The 27,184-nt window shown below is 44.3% G+C and overlaps 1 protein-coding gene across 5 annotated transcripts; it reads right to left on the reverse strand.

Annotated features, from left to right (window-relative positions):
- Positions 1 to 512: 512 nt before the first annotated feature.
- On the reverse strand, positions 513 to 26,739 carry LOC125023013 (ras-associating and dilute domain-containing protein-like). Of its 5 annotated transcripts, none has more exons than XM_047610063.1 (18): positions 26,007 to 26,739; positions 25,167 to 25,369; positions 24,358 to 24,532; positions 21,071 to 21,303; positions 19,678 to 20,117; positions 16,183 to 16,479; positions 15,686 to 16,093; positions 13,798 to 13,835; positions 13,478 to 13,704; positions 13,160 to 13,272; positions 6,799 to 7,045; positions 4,669 to 4,841; positions 3,479 to 3,623; positions 3,203 to 3,384; positions 2,468 to 2,870; positions 2,159 to 2,376; positions 1,501 to 1,640; positions 513 to 1,418 (listed from the first exon to the last, which is right to left on the reverse strand). In XM_047610063.1, the coding sequence occupies exons 1-18, from the start codon at positions 26,132 to 26,134 to the stop codon at positions 1,325 to 1,327; spliced, it is 3,864 nt and encodes a 1,287-aa protein (XP_047466019.1). In that variant the 5' UTR covers positions 26,135 to 26,739; the 3' UTR covers positions 513 to 1,324. The 5 variants fall into 5 exon arrangements, with proteins under 5 accessions (XP_047466019.1, XP_047466022.1, XP_047466021.1 ...); XM_047610066.1 differs by having other exon boundaries at positions 25,167 to 25,533; positions 26,007 to 26,073; XM_047610065.1 differs by lacking the exon at positions 26,007 to 26,739 and adding an exon at positions 25,643 to 25,903 and having other exon boundaries at positions 25,167 to 25,533.
- Between the last annotated feature and the right edge of the window lie 445 nt (positions 26,740 to 27,184).

The raw sequence follows: 27,184 nt of genomic DNA on the forward strand, positions 1-27,184 counted from the left end.
AAACACTATTCACTGACTTCAAGCCTCACTTTAAGACATGAAAACGGTTCAGCTGAATCAACTTATGCTGTAAATAATGCCAGTGTGGAGCTCTGCTTGTGGTGGTCTGGTCCAGGCTGGATCAGTCCCGGGAAGCAAATTAAGTAAATGAATGAATTCAGTGGAAAGGAAAAGCATGGCAGCATGGCAAACATACCCAGAAACCAATCACGTTAGGCTTCTTTTGGTTAAAAGTAGTTCAAAGTTTGCCGTAGTACTACATATCATACCAGACCAGACACCCCCACCCCATAGCAATGACACTCCTTGAGGGCAGCAGCCACAAGACACCCTCAGAAGACCCATGGTCATTCTCTGATGAGTCTCTCTAGGAGGCACATGGGAGACCTACACAATATTAAGAAGGTGGTCATAATGTTATGCCTTATACAAATAACTCAGTGGTTTCCTCTCTGTACTTTTGGCCGACCTGTAATAAAAAAGAGCTCATGAAAAAACAGACACCACAAATATATCCATATATTTTTTATGGCTTGTCATCCTCAACATGCAGCAACCATCACACATCCATTCATTTTGTCCAGTACGAAGAAGAAAACGTAAATCCTGTACAGTGACTGTTACTTTGCAGAGAAAATGAGACATGCTACCACTGCACTGACCACAACAGGAGGCCAAGTTTCCGATGAGGGGCGAGTTCCATGTAGCCTGGTCTTATGCTTCATCACAGAAGCATCCTGTAGGGAGCCTCCTTTCTCCTTGCGGACACACTCACTTGTGCTGGTAAGTGGAAGCCGACCTTTGTTGGGCGACCAAATACTAATTCCTGCATGCTTGTGGACGGCCTGGTAACAGCACCACCTTGGCAGCAGCCGTTTACGGTACTGCCTGTGGTTTCTCGCCCCTGTGGTCCCTCCACTACTGGGGTTTAGAGTTGGTGCATGGAAACATTTGAGTCTTTTACCACTGGCTTGAGAGTTTGAAGTTATGCTTAAACGAGGGCTGGACAGAAAGGCGGTGTTAAGAAAACAAACAGCGGTTTGAATCCGACCCGGGCCCATCCATACCGAGCAAACTGAGGATGCTTCAAGGCAAACTCTTTTCCATTTGAAGTCCAAATGACTCATTCAGTGGAAAACAGTATCCACCAGTAATCCATGTTACTACAATGTAAAATTAAAAGCTGCAAAACTAAACTGAGCGTTCAAAACCTGGCACCCAGTCCCACCAGGATGTACATCGTCCATAGTGCGTTTGCATGAACCGACGTCCGCATCTTCAGCGCCAGTGGTGCATCATCAATAGTCTCTGAGGAAATGTAGCGTCAGCATTCATTTCGTACAGCCTTAGTCATCCAGCTTGACCTGGCCACTAGCAACCTCAGTCTGGCACCGGATGACTGGATCAACTCTCGCCCTCTGAAAGAAAGGTGAAACAGATGTAAATAAGCCGTTCGTTGTATTTAGACTTCCAAATGAGAGGCCTTGTTGGACTTCGTACCCATGGTAGTCCATTCCAAGCAAACTGACTCCGTTAACGGCCATGATTCTGTCTCCTGGAAGCAGCTTCTGACTCCGGCCTGCAGGTGAGTCTGGGACCACTGTGCGGATGAAGATGCCTTTTACCTTCAGCGAAGTGTCCTAGAGACATATATTTCGTTTGATGAGAGGCCTATTTAAATACACAAAGTCCTGCACCACACAAAATATAGCTAATGGACCAAAATGGGTGCACAATATGTGACCTGTAAATGGACAGAGCTGTTGTGGAAGATGTGGTGGAAGTTCACAGACATGCTAGCAGGTCTGAGACTGTACTTAGCTAAATGCTAACGGGCTGCTTTTCACCACACTCACCTTCTGGACTCGTGTCACCATCTTATAATACGGATATCACAAGACAGCAAGCATCAATAATAGGCAAGGACAGAATAGAAATCACAGTTCATTGCAGCATTTTATATCTCAAACTAAAACCTCTCTTTGCTCGTGTTGTGACAAATAAAAGTACTGTCCTTGAGGAGAGAGAAAGGGACGATTGTTATGTGCCTCATCGCAGCTGTGCAGATAAGTTTAGAGGCCACGATAACAAACAAAATGTGAAAAATACAGTGCAGGACACCAAACTAAGATTTCATTTTGACTATCCGATCACTCACACTTGTGTCAACCAGAGCGAGACCCAGTCCTGTTTCATCTCGCTCCAGCTCCAGGCTAAAAACCTCATCGTTGTTGTCATCATACTGATTTTCCGCCTCCTCTTCCTCATCCTGCTCCTCCTCTTCCTCCTTGAGTTCTGCCAGTCTTTTCGTGCTGCTGCAGTCCGATTTCAAACGGTCCACCTTGAGCGCAGCGAGACATTCAAACACTAATCCACCTGCGGAGAAAACAAACATTGCATTTAATTTCATTAAAATGTAAAAGAAAAAAAAACAAATCCCTGAATTAACCCGTCTGTCTTCCTGTACCTTCATCATGTGCGCCTACGTCAAAGGGAACCGTTTCACCATCAGCCTTCATCCTGTTTTCCTCGTCTGCCTTCACCAGATCAACAGCGTCTATCAGCTGCGGGGTTTTAGGGGGGGTGAGGAGGCAGGAGGGGTCCAGGGCCGACCTTCTCGACTCGCTGGTCTCGGCCTCTGCGGTCTGCAGCTCCAGGTTTCTCAGCCGCTGGGATAAGATGACGGCGCCGCAGGGGCTGAACTCGTGCGGGTGGTGGGTGAGGAGAGGAGAGGACGGTGATGGCGGGGACGGGGGTGTGAGGACGGAGGTAGTAGAGGGCGACGTAGATAAGACCAGCTCAACTGCTGATGTGTGAGAGGTTTCCAGGCCGGCATTTCGAAGGTTTGCGTCCATCTGGACGGTACCATCCTGGAGGACAAACAACATCGAATAAGTAGAATACATTTGATAAGCTCATCTAAAAGCTGGTTTAACACAGTAGGTGTTAGAACAGGACTGTCAGCACTTCTTCCTCATTCCAAAGACACGCATGACACCTAGTGACTGTAGTTGTGCATGTCAATGTGAATGGTTGTTTGTCTTTTTGTGTTAGCCCTGTGATAGACCAGTCAGCTGTCCATAGTTCACCCTGTATCCTTGACACCAGGAATAGGCTCCAGCCCCTCGCAACCCTCTAAGGATCAATGGTTATAGATAATAGACAGGGCTAATTGCGTTGCTATGCAGACCAAAAAGCATACCTGGTGTTCTTTGGCAGCCGTGGCACTTAGCTGCGAGTCAGAGAGCGTGTGAATAAAGTCCTTGAGCTTGTCCAGCTGTTCCCTCAGAGCCGAGTCCGTGACTGGCCTCCTGGACTGGAGCTGGTAGCCCGCGTCAGGCAGCACCAGCGGATGGTGGGTGTCAAAGCTCTCCAGGATGTCAGCTGAGGAAGCAGCATGTAAAGGAATTGAAAGCAAACCTTTCCTCTGAGAATATTATGTGTGATTACACTCAGGTTTAGCGCGTGGACCTCTCACCGGTTTCGTGTGCTGCTGCTCTGTCCTGCGCCGATGGAGTCCAGACGTGCCTGCAAGGAGACGCCGGGCTGTACAGGCTCAACAGGTGATTCACCTGGGCAGGGCTTAGGGCGGGGTAGTCGGAGCGCAAGGACTCCCAAGAAGTCTGCACGCGAACCAACACACACACACACAGGTCATTATTAGGTGAATGGTGCACATTTATGCCCCCCTAGGGCCTCCTGTTGAAGGCATATGCTTTAGATCTTTCAAACGCCCCCTACTGGATTTCTTCCCTCCATACAAACAACATGCAGCGATCGTATATCTTACATACATACCTTTTGTGGATGAAAATGAAATTAGAATTAAATATAACTGGCTGCTTAGAAGGTCAAAAGCATCATCAAAACTGATATATTATTTTTTTGTATTAATCAGGTTACAGGATACTATTTTCTGAAGTTAGTGGCAGTCCCTGGCCCTGGAGGTTGTATTGATCGATTCTGCTTTGAGGAAATGAGAAGATGGACCCAAAGCCAGGAAACTCAATAACACACACAATAACATCAAGCTCAGAACGTTAAAGGCCTTAGAATATTATCCATCACACAGGGAGGAACCTGACTGGTCCTGAATTCTGCAGACTAAGGTCTGCGCTCACTTCAGGCCTTTTCTGGATTTATGGGTAACCCTGAGTGCCGCATGTGGAGAATTTGAAATATTACACGATACAGCCCACGAGATACAAACAGATGAATAGCTCAATTAAATCACTGACACTGTGAAAACACAGAAGGAAAGAAAAGCTTTCAAGGCAGAATTTAACCCCTGCTCCACTTACTCCACATTTTAAACTTATGAATTTCCTGCTTTTTACTGCAAGTTCTAAACACCGAAACCACGGCCGCTCGAAATAGCAGTCGAAAACACTCGCTTAAATAACACGCTTAATTCAGACTGACTTTTTAAGGTATGAAAGGGCACTGTTGAGTTGTATAAGTTTTCATGTAGAAATAAAATTCTACTTTTGATGGACTACGAATGACAAGCCAGACAGGCATAATGGCTTCAGTATATCTTTTTTTTTTTCAGCTGAAATTGCACAATTCAACCCTTCGCCTGCTATGTGTCCACTAATGATTTACAGTCGGATAATCATAACACTGCAGATGATGATGTGCGTGTGTGTATTTTTTATTTTTTTTTACCTGCACTAAATTCTTTCTAGGCGTAGCCAGCAGATTGATGGCCGACGAGAGAGTGTGCGTGTGCTCCAAGGCCAGTTCTCCCAGTCCTGCTGCGTGGGCCCAGTCCAGGAGCAAGTCGAGACTGGCCCTCATTCTCACGCCTCTGGACCACTGGTAGAAGCCTGGCTCAGAGCCTGTAAACATACCGGGACAAAGACCTGTTTTAAAAAGGAGCTGTTTGTTTGCGGCCATCATCTGGGTCGGCACCACGGCAACAAAGTCCATGCGTTTCGTTGCAAGTAACTGTGGACGTTATGTTGTTTGTGTGGAGAATTGGCTCTCTTCTACTCCGGATAACGTGTGCGTATTATAATCTATCCTTATATGTTTGACAAAACAACAAATCAGCAACTCAGACGCTGCCGGATCTCCTGACAGCCACTAGGGAGCAGTCACAGCTAAACGTGACTATGGGTTTGAGCCAATACTGACAGCGGAGGCCTTGAGCTCTTAAGTTATCCTATACTATGACCACCTTCCTAATATTGTGTAGGTCTGTTAGTGGGGGCCTTTGGGTCCTATGGGTTGAGGGGAGGGGCCCTCTGTGGATCAGGCTTGTTCCAGAGCATCCTACAGACACTTGATCAGTTTGGGATCGAGTGAATTTGGAAGCCAGGTCAACACCATATGCTGTTTTTCATGTCTTTTAGTTGTTCCTAAACAGTTTTTTGTGCCTGTGTCATTGCTATGGGGTGGGGGTGCCTGGTCTGGTCTAGGTGGGTGCTACATGTCTAAGTAACATCCACATGAATTCCAAGTCCAAAAGTTTCCCCAGCAGAACGTTGAATTGCGGCAAGATGGTCACTGTTATTTACTTATCCTGTCAGGGGTCATAATGTTATGCCTGATCGGGGCATGTAGTTACCAAGCCAAAGCACACTGTATAATTTACCCACATTTTAAGTATCACAGTCTATGGCACCAGTGCAGGATCGAACCAAAGGCACTGAAGCTTGTACCGTTAACACAGTTGTTTTTCTAACATTGTCATTACAGCGTTGGACTCTGAGCTGCACCAATGAAACACTGCCGGTGTAATCATTATTGTTTATGGATTTATTAGTGGTGACCTCAGTTTGTTAGAACAGCCTCAGTTGAACCCGGAGTGGATGCATGATAGGCCTGAGAAAGCAGAAGGATTCTACTTCCCTTTATACATATCTATTGCTCTTTATTATTTGCCAGACTTTTCCATCCATTACAGCATCAATGACTGGACACGGAGATGGACGAACCCTCCCTGACCCCAGCCCTATCTTTCCTGAAAATCAGCTCAAAAGCTCAGTGTGACGTCTCCACCCATTCCCATCTTGGCAGGGTCTGCCTCCTCGTTACTGCTGGTTCATTAAAAAATGGGCAGAGAGGGGGCGAGTGTGAGTGGAGCTGAAGAGGGTGGGTCCCCCCACCTGTCACTCAAAGCCGCCATGCCCCTTGAATAAGCAGAACTTTGAGCCTTGCCATGAGGGAAAACCTTAAAAGGAGAGATGAACCGGCTGATCCGAAAAAGTGTCAAAAGTTGCGCATGTAATTTAAAGTGCATTGTAGTTTGATGCTGTATGTGTGGACATGGTTTAAATCGTGTTAAATTAATCAGAAATGATGGGGTTGCTGAGTTTAAGCAATAGGCTGGAAGGGTTTGGCTACGTTGTACAAGGGTCCTAAATATTACAGCTTCAACACTGATTGCATGTGATATTTGATACACAAGAGACGTACTGGCAAAATGTTCCAGTTGGAACTGGTGACACAACTGTGTAGGGAGGTTCTCAGCGAGGCAGGCCGTGGTAGATAAAGAAAAAACAAGCTGAATAAAAGGGCAACTGGGCTTGTTGGGTTTCTTGAAGATGTTTCACCGTTCATCCAAGTAGTTACTTCACTACTCAATGACTGGAGTTGGGGTTTTAATAGGAAATCTGTGCCTTAAACTCATGTGAATAAGGCCTGTTAACCACATACTTAACTAGAATTTGAGAAATCTCTAATAACATATATCTACTGACTACTAGTAATTTTAAGGATTCGATGAAACAAACCAAACTGTTGGGGAGGGATGAAGCTGGTGTACTTTACGTCTGCTACTTTTGCTAGTACCTCTCTCCATGAGTGAGTTGAAGAGTGAGGCGTTGATGAAGTAGAAGAGGTAGCCGACGAGCTGAGAGGAAATCTCCACGTGGACCTGGCAGTCAGAGAGCAGCGTCCAGCTCTCGGTCAGAACCTCCACCACCTGCTGGATCTCCCCGGGGACCTGCAGTCCACCGCCACCCAGGACCTGAGTGCTCTCGCCGGTGCCCCTGAAAGGGTTGCAATCCAGAAGTCCTGGCAGGATCGGGTAGAGGACCTGGTCAGACGGAAAAGGGAATGCTCAGTTAAGAGTGACTCACTCATCCATGTGGAGCTGAGGATTGTTGACAATTCCTGTGGGTCACTTTGAGGTTGGAAAAGTTAATGTTGTGTGGTGGATGTTCTAATCAGTGGGATGAATTAGAACATGTAACCCTCCAACCCAGGTTTCGGACCACCCGTACTGCCTCCGCACGTCTGTCTCTCACACTACAGCAGAGCTGATACAAGATTAGTTTCACACAACCAGCGGTTGCACAAGTAAATGAAGGCAGAGTTTCTAACATTTCCTCCCTTTCAGCCAAAGGTCCTTGGTGTTCTTGAGAGCGAGCCCGGACAACGACAGCTTTGTTTTGGCTAATTGTACACAGACATCCCCCTTCCCCTCCGATCTCACTCTTACACCCACCAAGCATCCGAGAACAGCGCCAGCCGTGGATCCACATTCCTGAAAAGTTGAATAAGGCTCGTGTGGGCTTGGCATGGTGCTGCGACAAGGATTGCTGAGTGAAGAGTTCTGAAGGAATCCACCCTGAGCAGATCGGTTTACATTTACTGTAAAGCCCCGGGCAGCCAGGGCAGGCTGAACACGAACAGGAGAACGCAACGGGCTAAACTGAGACAATGGAAATGGCCGAACATTAAGCCAAATTATCTCTCAGTGGAGCCAAGCCAAAGAGGATTCCTTCATTTAAGGATTCTGGATTCTGGGATTACCGCATGCATCCGTGGCACGTATTAGCCTGGAGTCAGGAAAACAAAGTGCGTTTTATGCCTATTTGTGCATTCATGGCGCAAGTAAACACACAGTCTGCCCGCAAGACTGTTAAAGTGCACATACATTCATCACAACACAATCTTCAGCGGGAATGGTCGCTCACCAGTGGCGCCTTTTGTTTTCCAGCGACAACCCACACACGGATGGAAGAGCGCGCATCATCCCAAAATAAACAGAGATCTAAGAAACTGTCACCACTTCTGTCGCAATTTAGATGATTTAAGATGGAAGACTTACAATGTCACCGTCTGTCTTGGTAAATGGAAGATGAAACACCCGAGGTAAGCTGAGGTAACGCAACTCAGTCTTTCATGTGAGACTTTGAAATCCCTGCTGAAACCTGGGTGAGACTGGCTACGCTCCATTAAGAGCCGCCAAAAATCACTGTCAACTGAACCCTCTGAACCTACGACTGAAGGGACAGGGTAGCTGCTAAAATAAATCTTCAGGCCTTAGTTGGGTTAAAGCCGAAGATTGACACCGGTGACTCCACCACATTCCTCGAGCCTTCTGTGGAGTGACCACAACAGCCATGATGGACGAGACGAATAGCAAGAGAGAAGAGGGAAAAAAGTGGCTACATGTTCAAAGACAGGCAGCTAAGACTGAAAGCCTGAATGTCCAAGCAAAAGGAAAATAGCTTGTAGTCTTGCAGGCAGCAAAATAGCTGTGCACCACAGTATGGCAGTTCTTTGTTCAGAAAAGAGTAATATAATGGAGTCGTGGTGGAATATAATATAATAGTGCACAATTTAGAGGTATTTAATTCAACTTTATGCTACTTACAAGATGACATGTATTGTATTAGATTTAATAATCACAACAGGGAAACCAACAACTATTTCAGCTGCCCATTATTTCCTTTTTTCTGTGAAATATCAGAAAACTCCATTGTATTATTCCCCACATGTATCATCTAGGCTTGTTTTTTTTTCCTGACCAACACCCTCAAACTTAAAGATACTGAGTTTGATATGACGTAGACATGCGCTTAACTTCACATTTCAGTAGCTAGACATTAACTTTTAGGTTTTATCGCAGCGTATTCTGATTCATTTAAACTCGCTGTCCTCATTAGTGGACGCTCTAGTCTGCCATCTAGTGGCGTCTAGTCGGCGTAAAAACATGATAGTGGACAGAGGTAGAAAATATCGAATTTTACAGTTGAAAATTATTTATTTATTCTTATTAACGTTTCTAATTTGATATCACATGCAAATTTAACACATTCTATCAATAGAAACGAGCTGCAATGTCGCTAAATAGCAAGTACTCGTTTGAGGATGTTTGGACTTCATTGTTCTGTCTTTGCTCAGCCATGTTCAGGCATCAAAATGAACAATTTTATATTTAGTCACACATTGGGTGACTTTATTGTAATATGAATAATGAAATAATCCCAGTGACCACATATGAGGACGTCGTTTTTATCAAAAGCTACTTGTTCAAAGATGAGGCTTAGTTTTTGTACTTCTTAGGTCCTACTAATCCCAGATATTGTGGAGAAATTAAAAACACAAGCTAAATAAAAGCTCAGAAATTACGTAATTGATAGACCAATGAATTCTGAATTATACTAGAAAATCATAAAAGAAAATGTCAGGACATCTGAACTGAATCTTGAGAGAAACTGATTCATGCAGCAAGACAATGTGCGGTTCAAACACAAAAACACACACAAAGCTATGTGATAAAACCCACAAATATCTCTGAACTGAAGCGATTCTGCTCTGAGGAATGGGTTAAAATTCCTCCAAGCCGCTGTAGACGACTGATCAGCAGTTACTGAAAACTTAATAAACTTTTACTGCTGCACTAGGGGATCACAACAGATACTGGAAACAAGGATTCAACAGACATGTACAAATGATTACTGTTCTCGAACAAATAAATACAAGTATAATATTTCAGTTTAATGTATTTGATTGTGTTCTCTTGCAAACATCTGGCGATGTTTAGTCATTATTATGCAGAAATGTAGAAAGAGGGCTCAATAGGTTTTAAGTGACGCTGCATGTGTACACATACAAGGAATTTGTTCTCTGCATTTAACCAAACTGTTTGTGAACACACTGAGTCGTGATCCCACTTAGAAAAGAATTACGATGGAGATTATTCGGCTGTCAACACATTGTGGTTGCAGATCATTTTCTGTCAGTTAGCTAACTGATAAATCAATCAGTATTATTTAACATTTTTGATGGTGGCTTGTTTGAAATTTGAGTGGATGTTTGATCGGGCTGTTCAGGTCAGTTTTGTGTCAATGGGTCAGTTTAGCAAATTAGTTTAAGTTAGAGAGAAATGCAGCAGTGCAGTAACTCATATGTTGTCTGACTTGCATGTTGGCAATTATTGGCTTACCACGTACAAGCAGCACCTAGGTTTGGGTAAGGCCACTTCGTGAGTCTAAGCTAAGCCTCTTGTTAAACCTTTGTTTTACACGTGGACGCTTCAGAGCTGTTCACAAAAAGTATGGCCAAATTGCTGAATGGCAGCATTCTTTTGGTTTTCAATGCAGAGTGGGACATAAAATGGATTTGGCTCATAAGGACAACTGAACAGTTTTCACATTCGACCACACTGAAAGAAAGTTTTCAAAGAGCTCAGTTGCTGGATATGGAAAGTTGGACGAGAGAGGACAGTGGGCAAACGTACAGTGTAAAAAAAAAACAAAAAAAAAAAACAACACAAAACTTGTGTGATAAAACAAGCACAAATGGATGTGGGAGGCCAGGCAATGCGACAGATGGATTATACGCTGCCGGTTACAATCAAGTTTGTGCTATATTTCTAGATTAGTTACGGACACACCACATCTGGAAGTCATTTTGTTCATCAAGCAGAATTGAGGAATGACAGCTATCTGAGAGCAGGTACTTAGATAACCACATCCTCACTGAGCAAAAAAACACAGCAACTACTGAGAATATAGTTTCCTCTTTAGAGGTCCATTGTCACACCACCGACTTCCTTCCTGCAAGGGGAATTGATGTAGAATAAGGCAGAACCTGGCACATCAGCCACTAAATGCATCTGAGTTTCAGCTAAAGGGACAAGTGAGACCGCGGCTGCTAACGTTGCCTTCACTGATGTGGCTGAAGCAGTTGATGAGAAATGGCCCCATGCTCTTCAGACAGATGTTGCTGGAGCATCGACGTCTCTGGAGGGAGGAGAATCTGAGTTGACATCCACCTCAGCTGTCAGCTGTAATCTCTGGTTCGTCTACTTTTTAGGAAGGAGGAATAGTATCGCTAGTTCGATGTCATTGTATGAATGTAAATAGGTCAGTTGTCTCATTAGTATTTTCTGGATGGTTTTGATCTTCCCACGCAGCTCAACTGGAAATTCATCTGAAAGTTTCCTGGGACAGTTCCATGGGTGTGGTGCGTCAATGAAAATGCACACCACTGGAAAGTGTGGCTATAATGACATATTATTTTCTCCCTTTCCAAGGAAAACTGAGTGAGAACAGAACATAACCCACCACAATGCAAACATGTCCAGTTTGTAAACCTGTCTATTTACTTTCAGTGTTTAGAGGACTTCACATATACCTTAAATAGCTTAGCATAACGACTAGGCTAGCATACAGTCGTGTTGGACTATTCTTCAAAGAAAAGAAAAGGGTCTAATGGGATCATCTCCTGATTCAATTAAAGCAGTACTGCTTTAAGTTTTGGCCACTTGGGGGCAGCAGAACAAGCTTTACATGTATTAATTATTCGCTGTTATGCCTCATGTGTTCAGTTCAACTTTTAGTTTCCTATTGAAACATCAAGCTGAAATTAGACATAGCATTATTTTAAGTTACGTTCAATGGAAATCTGCCTCTTCAGTTGCTAAATGAACCTCTATTGTTCACCAATCAGCAAACTGCATGTGGGAAAATTAAACCAACGCAAAAATATGCAGTTCCTCAAATGGCCACTTCAGGCAGCCTCCAAAGACAAGTCAGTCCCTACAGACCTCCATGATAAAATGTCCAACTTTGCAGCAAGTATACACAACGGGGACAACAGGTACGAAAAGGCTCATCAAAGACGCTGTGGCAGCTTTAAGTGTTGGAGCTGGAAGTTAAATGCTGCCAAGTAGTCATGTTCAATACAACTGATTTCCTCTCCAGTCCGATACTGAGTAAAATTCAGGATGATATCGGCGATACCAATTTGATACCGATACTTTGCGCAAACTCTATCTTAATTCTAATTCTGTACTCTTCTGTCCTCTTCTGTCCACCTACTAATGTGAATGATTGAAGTATCGAAAGTATTGATATTTTGTTTTCAAAATCGATTTTAGAGCATGAAGTTCTAGTATCGGCAATATAGATATTTCAGCATCGATCTGCACATCACTACTGCCAAGATGGCGACAGTCGGAGACACCACACTGGGCTTCAAAACTGCGCTTCAAGGAAATTTAATGTCACAGAGTTGTCCATCTAGTTTTTAGTGGAGGGAAGGTACATGACAGTGTTGTTATTAGAATTTAAAACTTTAAACCTCCATTGTCTTGCCATGGGAATAAGTTAATGTAGAAGAGTAAATCAAAACTATACAAAACTCAGTAGAATCTGTGATGGTTCACTGTGGATTCACTGCTAAGACGTTTCACATTTCATTGTCATTTGATCTGATGTTCATATGAAAACATTGATTAGTGCAGCTTTAAGGTCTGTGTGCACTGGCTGAGAGAGGCAGCTGCTCCCACCTATTTTATGCTCTAGTCTTTTACATTGGCTACATGTGCTAAATTTGTGTACCTGACTACTTCTCCCAACGATTTAACTAAAAATAGAAGCTGCGATGAAACAGTTCCATACTTGTCTGGACACTATTCATCCTCCCCCAGCACATGCAAACACACAAAGGCCCTTGGTGTCCTGTCTCCCCCCGTGTCACAAAGCCCTCAGTGTGGTCTGGTGGTGTTAGAAAGCTGTCAGAGTTTCCTCACTAGGCTCCTTATTCTCAGCCTGTCTCTGATTATTTTTCCTTTTTTGAGCCACGCATCGTAATCATCAGCGAGAGAACCAGATGTAGCTGCAGCAGCACGCGCCAGGTTAGACTCTTCTCTGCTGGCCTAAATCGTTTTGGTTTGGTTGGATGTTTAGCTATTATAAATACTTGGTTAGCCCTAACATTTTATTACTGCCTTGACAATCACCTCTACTCAGTAATACTTATTTACTTATTTTAGGGAGGACTGAAACCTCCCTAAAATATTCTTAAGCACCCCCTAAATAATTTGGGGACTCCTGGGGACTAGGCCTCCCCTGTCCTTAAAACCCAGTGACGCCCCTGCTCAGTAACATACAATTATATATGTGTTTCTTACCTTTGTAATGTAGTACACACACTGCTGGAAGGCAAGCATGATGACCTCCTCCAGGACGGCCATCGTCTCCTCACTGGCTGAACGAACCCGAGACAGAAGAAGCTCCAACTTGGCTGAAAAACATTTTTACAAATGCATGAAAATCGTTGTCCCTTTTGACAGGATTTGAACATCTTCCCTGTCTTTAGTACTACACAATTCTTTCAATGGTGCAAAAAGTTGATGATAGGACGGTGTCAGTCCAGATTCTATTGAAAGACCAAAGGCAAGAGCTGCAGCTTTAATTCACATGATCCCTGTATCACCTATCTGACGCACCCACGCTCTCCACTTCCTTGCTCTCGTCATCTCCCCTCTCTTCTTCCTCCTCCTGTTCCCGCTCTTTTTGGACTCTCCACTCCAGAATAAGAGGCAGCTGATACTGAACAAACTGCAGCAGCTCCAGACAGTTGGACATCCACACAACCAGGGGGCACAGTCCCGAGATCACCTCAGGCAGGCCGAGAGCCCGCAGGACTTGTGGGTTGCAGCCGGTAGCGCTGAGACTGCAGCACAAGAGAAAAGGGTCAGCTGTGTCCTCTATGGAGTCTAACAGAAGAGATTGTTGGAAGAAATAAAACCCAGTAAGGTGCGCTTACACTTCAGGTTGAACGGCGGCCAGGTCCTTAGTGTGCTCCTGCATGAGAAGATACTATGTTTTAAAGTAAACACAAACCGAGACGAATGTTATGTCAATTATAATAAATGTCTCTGTCTGATGTTTGCTGTTTATCATTTGCATCTGGGTAAAATACTAAAGCATTTGGCTAATACGTTCACATTAATAACAAATGCATCGACATAAGACAACGCGACCACAGAGAGAATAGTTTAAAATTGAACAAACTAACAAAAACAAATGCCGTTTCCATCCTGCAGCAACATCCAAATGCTCTGTTAAAAGTATAAAAGGCTGCTCATCCACTGCCTTCGCCCTGCGTGGTTTCATTACTTTTCATTTTCTCTTAAGGAAAAATAACTTTTGCAGCTTATAAACATCCAAATAAACCTCTGGTCTAGCAAAAATAGTTAATCGGGTGATATATTAGAAAGCAGACTCTGTCTTATTAGATTTTTTTTTTTTTTGGGTGCACGGCACAAAAGACCTTCTCTTTGTGGACCTTGGTTCATAAATACGTAACAAGGTCTGCACTTTGTCGTCAGTCCAGGTACAGCAGGATTATGTCAGCTGCTCAGTGAACAAAGCTGAAATTAGCATGTTTGCTGTCGCACATTTTGGAAATTGTGCAATTCCATTGTTTGGAAAAAGTTGCAAGCCCCTCCCAGAATGTTCATGTCTGTGAGCAGGAGCCCACCACTGGAAGGGTAAAACAGCGAAAACACACTTTTTAAAGGATTATCTGAACTTATTTTATCTTAACGTCGCTCTTTTTCACCATTTACATTCTCTGCTTGGTCCTGTCATGATTTATGAATGCGTAGCGCCACACAGAGCAGGGCCGCTGTTGTAACAATATAATGCGTGTTTGCTTTTAACTACACATGTATCATGGCTACCTCGCGTGCCCTGTTGTCTTTTGAGTGCTCTCAGTAATTTATGATCCACATAGGCATCCACAATGTGCCAGTCAGCCCCTTTGTGGGGATGCAAACCAAGTAGGCATGCACGTCAAAAATGACACAAGGCTTTGCAGCTGTTGTTTACAAAAAGAGGTTGGTTTAAAATAAAGAAGAAAGAAGAAGAAGAAGAAGAACATATATCATCTCCTTTTCCCTCATAGCCTGTTGTAAATAGTTTCCTTGTTACCAGTAAGGGATAAGTGTCCTATTCAAAAATTCTACTTTTTTTTTTAACTTCAATCCTCATCATGAATACTGAATATTTAATTCTTCTAATTTTTTTCTCTTTTTTATTCCACTTACACATTTACTGTCATTTCTAAACAGTTTAACCGTTTATATGCCAGTGTTAGTGAATTTTTCTTATTATTTTTAAATTGTTTTCAATCATCTGAATGATGAATGATCAGGAGTGAAGCTGATTAAAGGATTTGTGTATAAAAAAATATTAACATATACTGATTTTATGGAGTTTTCAACACTTTTGTCCATTAACGGTAACAATGCAAAAATTTTGCTTAAAAAAATAGTTAAAAAAAATACACACCTGGCAAAAAAAAATTGTTTTAAAAAAAAAAGTAAAAAAAAAAACACCTGGCAAAAAGTTTGTTTAAAAAAAAAAATAGTTAAAAAAATACACACCTGGGAATGGGAGGTAAACTATTCTTTTCCATACTAATATTCACACGCCAGTATTATATGCCTCACTACAGCTGAAATTGAGATGTCAGTTGCAGGATTATCTTTATATGATCTGAGCCACAAAACTTGTTGGCAAGAAGTGAGCCTGAACATCTGGGCTCCTGGAGCAGGGCTCCAGTCCTTCTTGTAGTTGGACATTACACAGTGTAATAGTTTACAGTCTTCTACATGAATGGCTGAACTCCACCTTTCAGCAGCACTCACCCACATGGCGCCCTGAACTCCGTCGGCGATGAGCAGCAGGAGCCTGCGGAGGTTGGAGGTGTGAAGGCATGCCGAAGAATACTGAACGCACAAGCACAGCAAAAAAGAAACGGTCAGTGGCGGCCTGTCGTTGCCGCATCCCATAGCAACGATCTCCTTGACGACGCGATCCTCATCATCGGCCTCGTAGGCCAGAGTCAGGCAGTGGCCCTCGGTTGTCTTCAGGAACGGAGGGCCACCGGTCAGGGGCTCTCTGCAGTCTGAGCTCTGGAGGTCGGTGCAGGCTGAGATGCAGGTGTTGCAGAGGATGATTTCTCTGGGGAGGCCCCTGGCAGTGGCAGAAGTAATTCGATCCAGTGTGACAGGGGCAGCGGACAAGCTGGACTCAGGAGCAAGGCCGATCGCCTCCTTCATTTCCAAGAAAGAAACACAAAACATTTAGACTGTTGCCGAAGACAAACAAATCTGTCATCTTTGTGGGCAGGGTAGTGTCTTACCGCCTGCTTCAAACTTAAAGGATCTTTGAAAAGAAACAGGTAGTGCTGTCCCAGTCCAATGACATCCCCCGGGCTAAGCTGCACGTCATTTTTGAGCGCTTCGCCGTTCCTCATGACCACGGCATCCTGACACGGGCAGAGCATGGTGGGACCGCCGGCGCAGCGCCGACGGAAGTAGCAGTGTCTCGGAAGAATATCAGAGGCAAAGAGGAGGATGTCGACCTTTGACCCGTCTTCATTGTTACTGTGCTGCCCAATTACTACATTTGGGCCCACAAGTAGGTAGATGACAAAATCCTGCATGGAGAAATAAATGACAGTTACTCATCGATATGTTCCTGATGTGTCATCTTTAACATTACTACATTTACTGGAATAATTTTCTTGAATCTGGATGTTTTCTGCCGCTTGCAGAGAGCGATATAATATCTCCTTTTAAAAGCCTGGTTCATGGCCCACATGCAGCCTGTCATTGACTGACCATATTCATTTCGTCTTTTCCTGCAATACGGTGCAGTTTTATGTTGGTTCCAGATCAAAAAAAGTCCCGTGGCAGCCTTTGCTAAAGCATCTAGAGTCTATCATCTCCTCTCACATGTCATTCAGAGTCTGCTACTGCCCCAGTCTGTCTTCCAAGTTTTAAAACCCGGAGCCAAAGGGTTTGCCAACAACTGGCGGAGATGGTTACATGCTGTAGATAGCTTAGATGGTGTAGGAACAACTCACAGAACATGAAAAACAGAGTTTTGGAGGCACAACGGAGACCAACACAATCCTAGGAAGGTGGTCATAATATTATGCCTGATTTCTGTCATAATTTTAACCATAATTTTTGGGGTAAAACATCCCATCCGGAGTGTAAATAACTAAAATGTGCCCCTCCTTAGTCAGCCAGAAGGTGAAATTTGTAAACAAATGTCTGAACTTCAGTCATTCTGACCGTGACTGAGAAAAAGCGGGAGATTTCGGACTGACGTTCATTTCCTTTATTCCGCCACCGGCTTTGTAACAACAGTCTCTCTCAGTGAAAGCTTAGCAGTCTGATCATGTGGAGGTATTAGAATTACAGCCCTGATCCAAGCCTGATTAGACAAACAATGTTTTATTAAACTTGTGAGTGGCAAAAAACACTGTGAAGGGATTGTTATTTCTGTCACAGCCCTTGTGATGCCCCTTTTCTTTTCCAACTGGACAGATTGGTCGGCTGAATTAATTCACAAATAAACTCTGTAAACCTCGTCATAATAGTATTTGTCAAGGGTGGCCGATTATATTCTTATGATACGTCTTTAGGCAGAACAAGTGTGACGCAGTCTAAATCACTGCAGCGTGTGAGAATGGGTGGCTGTGCGTGTGTGTGGCGGTTGTCCACCGTTCAACAGCGCTGGTAATCAGTCAGGAAGCAGTGGCAGGTTTGTCTTTCTCTGTTTCCTGATCAGTGTTTTGACACACGCAGCCTCTAAGTACAGTTCACAGACCTTCTGGATGATGGCTATCTCCTCTGTTTCTCTTTGGACTGTGAAAACAGCTTTTTCTCTGTGTGTTTTACAGCGAATGAAGGCCATAACAATGGCAACCAATAAAATTATTTAATGCATCTAATGCAATGCTTACATGGACGTTTTGAAAAGGAGCCAAAATCAGCGTGTGGGAGCTGGCAGGGAGGTGGAATATAGTGTTAGCCCTGCCCCACTTGTCGTTAGCACGCCGTTATCACGCCACACATTTACTTTTAAGATAACAGCCCTTCATTCCGGGTACTTAATCTTAGTCAAAGACGAAAAACAGGCTTCTAAGTTCTGTTTGTTGACTGGAAATCTGACCTGTTGAAAGGACAACTGAAGATTTTAACTGCAAGGCGCAAGCTAGTAAATGAAGCTACCTTCATGCTAACTCTATGAGCTGTTTGAAAATGCTCATCTCAAAATGAGAATGCCACAAATGTTCAATATTATTGCCTTCAAATGGGACTATAATGGGATTATAGTTAAGAGTGTACTGTTAGCTACGCTGTAAGTCGGGAGGAGGCCGCTGCTAGGAAACTGTTGGCATCTGGAAACAACCGAGGCTAACACTTTAGAAAGCTAACAACTTATTACTCTGCTGGGAAACTTTTGGACCTGGCATTCGTGTGGATGTTACCTAGACATGTACCCTCAACCCTTAAGACCCAAAGGCCCCCACTAACAACATCCTGTTACCAGACATCACAGGACACCCTCAGAAGGCCCATGTCCATTCTCCGATAAGTCACAACTGTTTTGGAGGCACAAGGTCTGTGTATGTTCAGTCAAATTAACTTACTAATAAAAAACAATGCCTTGGAGGTGAGGTCTGTTAGATGTGTTTGCCTTTGAGTTCATTTCTTCTACAATTAGCTGGGGCAAATGTTTCACAGTTGATGTAGTAGTCATGTATAAAAACGAATCCCACAAAGTAATGTAGCTCTGTGAGCTCTGAAAGTAAAGTTTGATTGATGACGCGCCAGATTTTGCAACATAAATAAGCCCCAAAAGAGCAGCGGTTGAAGTCCATAACCACAAAATATGAACCTTGCATGCCGCAGAATTATAATCATCACGCTTGTTACCTCAGGGATACAAAAGAGTCAGAGGACGATAATAGCCCGGCCCCACCCGCTAACACAATATTTACAGCAGAATGTTGGTTTGGAGTCACTCCGTTGGGAACTCATTATTTTCTAGCAAATCTCTGCCAGGACGGTCCCATTGTTTGTGAGGGCTTTGTGTGGTGATGGACAGAAGAGCAATAGCTGAGTTTGTTCACGACAAAATGGCTCTGATTGGATGTATGACTATCTGTTGAAACGTGCCCCGTAATGAAATCCAACATCAGATTATCAGATTATAAAACTACCACACTAATAGGGTACAGTGCTTCTACTTGAGTTTTCTACTACGATGTCATTAAAAAAATTGCAAAATCATTGGTTGATTAGGCATTTTTCATATATATATTTTTCAATTTTCCCTCATAGTTTTCTCCCGCAAATTTAAATTTCTTTAAATACACATTAACATGAACCCAATATATTTCAATAAAAGGATAAATGGAGGCAGCACTTCACTCAACCAGCAATTCAGCAATTTCTACAGCACTAGCCCAATGTAAGCTTCTTGTATCACAAGGCTGCATATTACATGCTGACGCAATTGGCCAAGAGCCTATCCAGTCCCCATGAGAAATCCAGAAACAATATTAGCAGAAGAGAAGCTAACAGTGCAGTATGATTATGGAAGTTGCACGGTCACCCTACTGTTGCACATGTTTGAAAAAAAAAGAAAAAGAATATTTGAACCTGTGTGCTTAATACTGAATGCAAAATGATAATAATGATGTATATTCATAAGTGACACATAGTAGGTAGGGGGTCCCTACTGAATCTCTCTCTCAGTTTGGGGGTCCTCGGCAGACCTACGATTGGACGGCTGCCTTTCAGATCAGTTGCAGAAAGCGTGCGTTCGGATTCGATACCTGCGCGGGGCTGCAGCCCTGCAGCAGCAGCAGGTACGGACAGTCGTGGGGAGGGTGAATGGAGTACTGTGTGGTGTTGTCGTCGCTGCTCTCCGTCTCCTCCCTCTCCGACTCCTCTCCTTCCCGCTCTCCTCCGGGCCTCGGCGGACAGAGGGTCTCTGTTTTGGCCCGTGACCCGCCGTCCCCCTCGGAGGGAGCCGTGAGGCTGTGAATGTGATTCTGTTTCAGGGCTGACCCATAGCTCTGCGCTGACACGTGGTTCAGGCTCTCGATTCGATCCTGGGAGTTCTCCTCCGCGTCCTCTTTGGTCTCGATATCCAAGAGGTCCATCTCGCTCTTGCTCCTCCACAGTTTCTGGCCCCGACCCAAGGTCCTCTCCATGAGGGTGGAGGTCACTCTGGAGCGGCTCTTTTGCAGCTTACGAGCCTGGGCGTTGATGCCTAACAGGGACATGAGTGAACAAATAAAAAGGGCCGGGGATGGTGTTAGAACTACGTGCAAAACGAGCTGCTACATAAACAAACAAAGCGCATGGGTAACGGAACGTGGCGATGGGACACCCTGTCGTTTGCACGTGTTGTGTTTATGCCAGAGTCAACAAGGAGAAGCTTCATACAGGAAACAGACCACAGTGGAAAGAGAGACAGAAGTCATGGAAACAGAAAAAAAAATAAGTTCACCCCCACCCCTCAGCAGGCGTCCACGAGCTGACGCTGATAGAAGGCCATCACAGGCTGCACCATTCATAAACGCATAACAGGACGCACTCTCACACCTCGACCACAGCTGTGTCAACCCCAGCGGGGCCCTCGAATAGAAATGACGAGTGTGGCCCACCCCGCGCCTTCACAGCACCGGGCAGTGTCGGTTTCCAGCATCCCGTGGAAAGCTCCGGCTAATTGTTTCTCTTTTGTCTCGCTGTGCTTTGTAAATATGAGCGAATCCCATATTTTGCAGCGTAAAACCTTTATAGCATGCTGCCGCTAACAGCGAAGTATTAAAGGCAGGGTGTGCCACTGGAAGAAGTTCAGTTGAATAAGGTTGTGTCTGCAACATTCATTACATTTAAAGATATAAAACCTATATTAATGGCAGCGGAATGAAAAATAAATCCAAATTTGCAGCAGAAATTGAAAAGAAAGAAAGAAAAAAGAAACAGCAGACCTATTAAAATATAGTTTGGTTTGTGTGGTTTGGCAGTTTTCTGCTGGAAAAACAGCATGCCAGCAAACCACATTTTTACAGTGAGAACTCTAAGACTGGATTTAATACTGACAATGCTTGACTTAATGGTAAAGGGCTCATATTCCAGAGCGTGCAGACGCACTCATTCAGGATGTGGTATGCCGTGAAGCGATCACTCCCTAAAGTGCCCCGGGGCTATAGAGCGTACCGGCCGTGATGGTGTCCTTCTCCCTGGACGTCTTCTCCTCTACCAGGCTCCTCTTCTGGATTTCGAACCGTCTCGCCAGACCCTCCCGTGGTTTCCATAGCGACTGCAAGAGGAGGGGCTTCTCGTGGTCGCCCACGACTCTGAACCCTTCTGTCCTCCACTGATGATGTCCGAAGGAGCCAATGGTGTCGCAGAGGACGTAGGACTCCGCCTCCTCCTTGCCCAGGCCGTACCTGGATGACAGGGTGAGTGTTAACGTTATCGTCATACGCCGATCAGGCATAACATTATGACGGGAAAAGCAGGTGACACTGATCATTTTGTGAAAATTCAGTGTTCTGCTGGGAAGGTTTTGGGACCTGGCATTCGTGTTGGTGTTACTTAGAAATGTGACACCCACCTAGACCAGACCAGGCACCCACACCCCAGAGCAATGCCAATGCCAGACACCACAGGACATCTTCAGAAGGCCCATGTCCATTATCTGATGACTCACAACTCTTTTGAAGGGAGACCTACACAATATTAGGAAGGTGGTCATAATGTTATGCCTGATTGGTGCATTGATGGAAATGATAGGATGGAAACACTTCTGCCTTATAAATGAAAATGCAACATTCACTGTCCTTTTAGCACTGTTTTGGTTTGCTAGATGCTATGCTCCAGTTAGCATGTATGTCTTGTGGTTAGTTTTGGTCAGGCATGAACGAAAGCATAAAAGTTGCACATGATTTGACTAATAATAAACCAAAGAATGTCTACATGTGTGCGCGTGTTCTTTCCTTTTGGGAATCTATCACATCTGCTTCACACTTTGTGGCTTTAACTTTTGACCTAAACTGCAGACACGACCTCGGAAGCTGCCAGGAAGTCATGTGACCTAAACTGCGGGCACAGGTCTTCAGGGGGCATGGCCAACCATTTTCTATTATGTTATAAGTATATGTTTCATTATAAGTAAATCCACAAGCTCCCCGTTTCAAACAGGCACAGTTGTAACGGGACTATTTGAAGAAGGTACTATTTAAAGATGTTAGGGATGGTAAGCAGATGTCTAACTGTAACAGTAAGTAACTCTGCATCCACAACTGTCTTCCATTACTTTATTCTCCTGAAATAAAACCTTTAACAACTAAAAACTTTTGTGTGATAGAGGGAGGCGGCAAAATCAGGTGATCATTCTATGTGGGTCCATGAGGATGTGAATCACATAGTGTGATTTGACTCACTGTTAAAGTAAAACAATACATGATTGGACACCTGAGGAGTCACGTCAGGTCCTGAGTTGCAGAAACCCAGCAAGGACGCTGATCAAAGTCGTTCACTTTTTCAGGCAGGCAGACGCGGCAACTATTCACTCAATAGTGGACGAGCGAGAGCTACACAACGACTGAATGACATTAAATGCCACACTACACTCATGGTTGTAACATCAACTAAAAACAATGAATTCCCATAGTGCATTGCGGCACACATACTGCTGCTATCGAGTATTTTATTCAAAAGTATTTTATTTTAGTTCGTTTTTCTTTAAATATAATTCTAAATTTGAATTTATGGCGATATTGTAACATAAAAATAAAATAAAATGTGTTTAATTTTTTGTCGCTCAAAATACGTCACAACTGCCGATGTGCGGCTTGTGACGTTGTGAACAGGAGGTAAGTCAACCATAGATAAATCCCTGTTATGTATGCATAAATAAATTTTTATTTTCTCTGTAGCAGTTCTTCCATTTCATAAATGCAACAAACTATAGTTTTTTATAACTAGGCCTAGCATAGAGGTAAAGTTATATATGCAGTGTCATTTTAGATGTCAAAGGGTTTTTGTGGCTCCCAGTGTTTTCTTTTCTGTGGGATAATGGCTCTTTGAGTGTTGAAGTTTGCCGACCCTAGGGGGTCCACACTAAACCTGTCAATCTAAGGCTCCTGTACACAGTAAGACCCACCCCTAACGCTGCTGAGCCAATCACGAGGCTGCATATTATACGCTGACTCTGTCAGGTTTCCGACAATTGGCCGAGAGACTATTCGGTCCCCAGGTGAAATCCCAGAGCTGCAATACTAAGATATTAAGAAAAGCTAACAGTGCAGCTTACTCTCATGAGGCCAAATTGGATCGCTTTGTTTTATTTCCTTTATATGTCAATTATACACCAGTTAGGTATGTTTAGGGAGTTGCATGATCAGCCAACTGTTGCACACATTGGAAGTAAAAAAAAAAGAAAGAAAGAATATTTGAATCTATGTATTATTTGAACAGCTTGACAGTGAATACAAATAGGGGAAGGAATATCGTTCTTTAGTGCACTCACGCACTCAGTATATTATTGCACATCTGTGAATGCGCCATCGGTGCTGAACCATATACACGTGTTTTGGAGCAGATGATGTCCAGATCTGTCACCCACTGAAAACCTTTGATGCATAAGTAAACACAGAAGACAGGCAGCCTTGAGCTGTCCAGTGGCAAGAACAAGAAAATATTTCACTTTTGAAACCAAAGACACTCAGTTCCCACACGGGGTTTTGTTAAAAGAAGATGTGATGCAAGAAAGTGGTAAAAATGCCCCTCTCCCATTTTCTTTGATGCTGGCATGGCGCTCACTGAGTCTGGTAATCATTTTACCATTCTTATCTGGAAACGTGCTTTCGCGTGTTTCCTTAAGAGAATCAAAGCCAAATGTTTGAGGTATTCTGTTAAACCTGCACCAACACAGACAAAAAAAAAAATGTCGAAATCTATAAGGCCATGTGCTTCATGCTAAACTGTTCCCAAACGCATACTGTAGTAATGACATTCGCTGCAGTGGTTCACCGAGGGAAAAGACTCATCTACTAGGAACTGCTCGTCCCTCTACAAGCTGAATACCACTCCCATTAATCATCCCATCATGTTCCTGGCTGATACGAAAGCAGAGACGGACACTGACCCTCCAAAGAGGCCGCCTCAGAGCCGGCGTCGACGCTGGCTGTCTCCCTCACAAGTCTGTGGTTTGCTTTTCAGAACTGCTAAATGAATAGTACTTGGCTCGCGCACACTGTGTGCATTGTGCTGCCGTTAAAACAAACAAGACAACGGGTCAAGTTGACTCATCACAACAAGAGCGTGCCAAAGCTTCATGCAGAGAAAACTATTCTGACTGCTTTGATAAACAAACGATACGGCGCAGAGTTCTACTGCAGGGGAGGAAGCGTGTGCATGGACACACATACAAAGCAGACACATGTGGCAGGCAGACGCTCACACACTCACACACACGCCCAGATAACACATGGTCTTACCGCTCGAGGGCCTCCTTGACGAGCTCCTTGGCACTTGATTGCGTGGTGGCCAGGACGCTCTTATAGTGGGCTCCTTCGCAGATTTCATTCCCAAAGATCTTCAGGATTCCTGGGGCAGTTATCTGATTGGACAGCTCAGACGGGTCGTCCTCTACCAGAGTGTCGGTGGAGATCACTGGACACGGAGAGAGGTTTCACTGCCGGGGAACTGATGCCAACCCCCGTTTCCGCGCTTTACTGCAAACGTATCAGCCTCAAAGTTGCATTCGTTTAAGAGTAAGAGATGAGTAAAACAAGACTTTGGGATGGCAGACGTGCACGGACGGGTGGAATTTAAGCTGATTCCTTGATTTCTGTTTACCTGCGCTGCAATTCAAAACCCCATTAAAGAATCAAGCAGTTTAAAGATGCATATCAGCAACTGTATATATATCTAGTGGAAGAAAGAGCCTTGTAGTCAAACTATGGTGGGAAATATGACTTGAACATAGCACAAAATAACAGGTAGATCTTACATAGACAGCAAAGTGCCTCATTTGTTCAAGTATTTGTTCAAGTATTGCACATTCAGAGGAGGATAGAGATAGTTAAAAGCCTCTTGAATGATTCTGTATTCCTATCTTCCCCATTAGACGTGTTTTTGTTAGAGTGTGGCCTCAAAGCTACAGCCTGAGGACACCCTTAAGGTTATTCTCCCACACAGCCTCAAGTGACTTATGAATGTTAAAATGCTGCAACCTCACAACGGAAAACTAGTGAAAATCCAAAATGCGCGTCCAAAGGGATAGAATATAGTCGGCGTGACGTACTGCTTGCCTTCCTGGCTTGGATGGACAGCGACGACCTGAGACCGGCGGGCAGCGCCATGGAGCCTGGGCCGGAGGCTGGGCCTCGGAGGAAGACGCCCGAGAGGCGGTTGGTGTGGCGACGGATGCGACTCTTGCTGGGCTGCCTGACGGTCACGGCCTCGGCCGACCTGCAGGTGGACGAGCTGCAGCTGGATGAGGCTGACCTGGACGAAAGAGAAGGGTGAGGGAGGGAGTCCTCTGTCAAGAGCATAACCTGGAGGCTCGGATGGGAAAGAGGAGGAAAGGACCAGGAGTACAACTGACTGAAGAATGAGATGTGTCTTCAAACCATCAGGCACTTCACATCAATTCTTCAGGCGACTAGCATCTAAATGACGACACACACACACACACACACACACACACAAAAAAAAGGAAATAAATAACTAAAGAGGTAATAAAGCAAAGACTAAATGTCAGGACTGGTGTGTACATACGTGCCCTCCGGTCTCCTTCACCATGCCACCCTCTGCTCTCTCCCAGCACATGAATGAAATAATGAAGCCCTGTCTTCCTCTGACCAAGCCTCTAAGCTTCTTACCACTGTGGTTCAAAGGTTCTCCGCTGTTACGCCACCACTTGGATATCAAAGATTTACATTTCTGATTATTAATATCAGTGTTAGTGGTGAAACCCTGTGACAGACAGCCACTACAGTGTAGCTTTAATTCATAAATTGTATTTAGACTTGACTGCACGTCAAGTTCTGTTGCCATAAGTAGAGAGCTTTGATAAAACAAAGTCTTTATCCAAATAAACTTAAATTAAAGCCCTTAGAAATAGAAGAGGCTGAGTACTCACTGCTGGGAGCCATCACTAGCTTTCCTTCCCAGCTTGACAAACCGTCTCTTTGGGGAAGCCGCAGGTAAACTCGGCGGTCGCGGTGGGAGAGAGCTCAACTCCTTACTGGGATTTTTCACTTGATTCATTCCTCTCCGATCCACTTGGGAATTCCGGCTCAGTTAAAACTGTTGCAGATTTAAATAAGCAGTGATGTCTCTTCCAGTTGGAGCGCAGCGCGCGCTATCTCGATAGTTTCTGGCTCATTCCTGCGATGTTCCATCCAGGACGAGCGGCGCAGAGCCACCCAGCAGCTGCTTCGTTTTACGCACTCCGGAACAGGCGCTGCAGATGTTTCCAGCCCTCATCCAGCTGTTGGTTGAAGCTGAAGCTGCTGCAGGCGGGCTGTTCAGCCCAGCGTCCACGGCTCGAGTTACAACTTCGCCTCGCACTGTATGTGGACGCTTTAGGTGAATAAAAAAAAAATTTAAAAAAAATTTGGAAGACTTTCCAGTACCAAGCCAGAAACGACGCAGGCAAATCCGTAAACATACGCGTTGCACGATTTATTGCGCGTCAGAGGAGGAAATGTGCTTCCGATTCATAACGGCTCCGCGCTCCAGATGTGCGTCGAAAGCGCAGCTGCTTTGAGGTGCCAAACCGCCCATTCACATATAAAACTTTCAAAAGAAAACCCCCCGGAGATGTCAATAAAACAAAAACCATCCTTATTGGACGGAGTTCCCCGTTCTCCGAGGAGGACACTTGGATAGTGTTTGTACACAGAGGAACTGTCCTTGTTTGCACCGAGAACTGTGTGAAGCTAACACCCAAACGTTTCTGCGTCCACGACTCCATCTTCTGGCTGCGCGCAAGACCTCTGCTTGAGATGAGAGGAACACCACGGAGTAACAACAGATACATCAGGATGTATTAAAACTCACAAGTGTTGGTTAAAAAGTTTTATTTTAGAAGAAGTGTCGTCAGCTTGGTGCCTGACTATGCTCCTGAAATAGAAGGAAATTATGGGAGATTTGTGTTGCTGCTAAACTAAACTAAAAAGTGTGTGTTATTTAACTCACTGACTAAACATGAAATTGTCAAAATAACAAGAACATGTGCCAATACAGCACAGCATCTACAATGAAAATGTTCACAGATCAGGCATAACATTATGACCACCTTCATAATATTGTGTA

Source organism: Mugil cephalus, chromosome 16 (assembly GCF_022458985.1).
Source record: "Mugil cephalus isolate CIBA_MC_2020 chromosome 16, CIBA_Mcephalus_1.1, whole genome shotgun sequence".
Classification (NCBI taxonomy): Eukaryota; Metazoa; Chordata; class Actinopteri; order Mugiliformes; family Mugilidae; genus Mugil; species Mugil cephalus.

Coding starts and splice junctions, on each gene's coding strand:
- LOC125023013 (XM_047610063.1), bottom strand. CDS start 26,134: ATGAATCAAGTGAAAAATCCCAGTAAGGAGTTGAGCTCTCTCCCACCG. Junction 16,480..19,677: donor AGGGCTGCAGCCCCGCGCAG/GTATCGAATCCG, acceptor TTCTCCATGCAG/GATTTTGTCATCTACCTACT. Junction 1,419..1,500: donor CTTGGAATGGACTACCATGG/GTACGAAGTCCA, acceptor CCTTTCTTTCAG/AGGGCGAGAGTTGATCCAGT.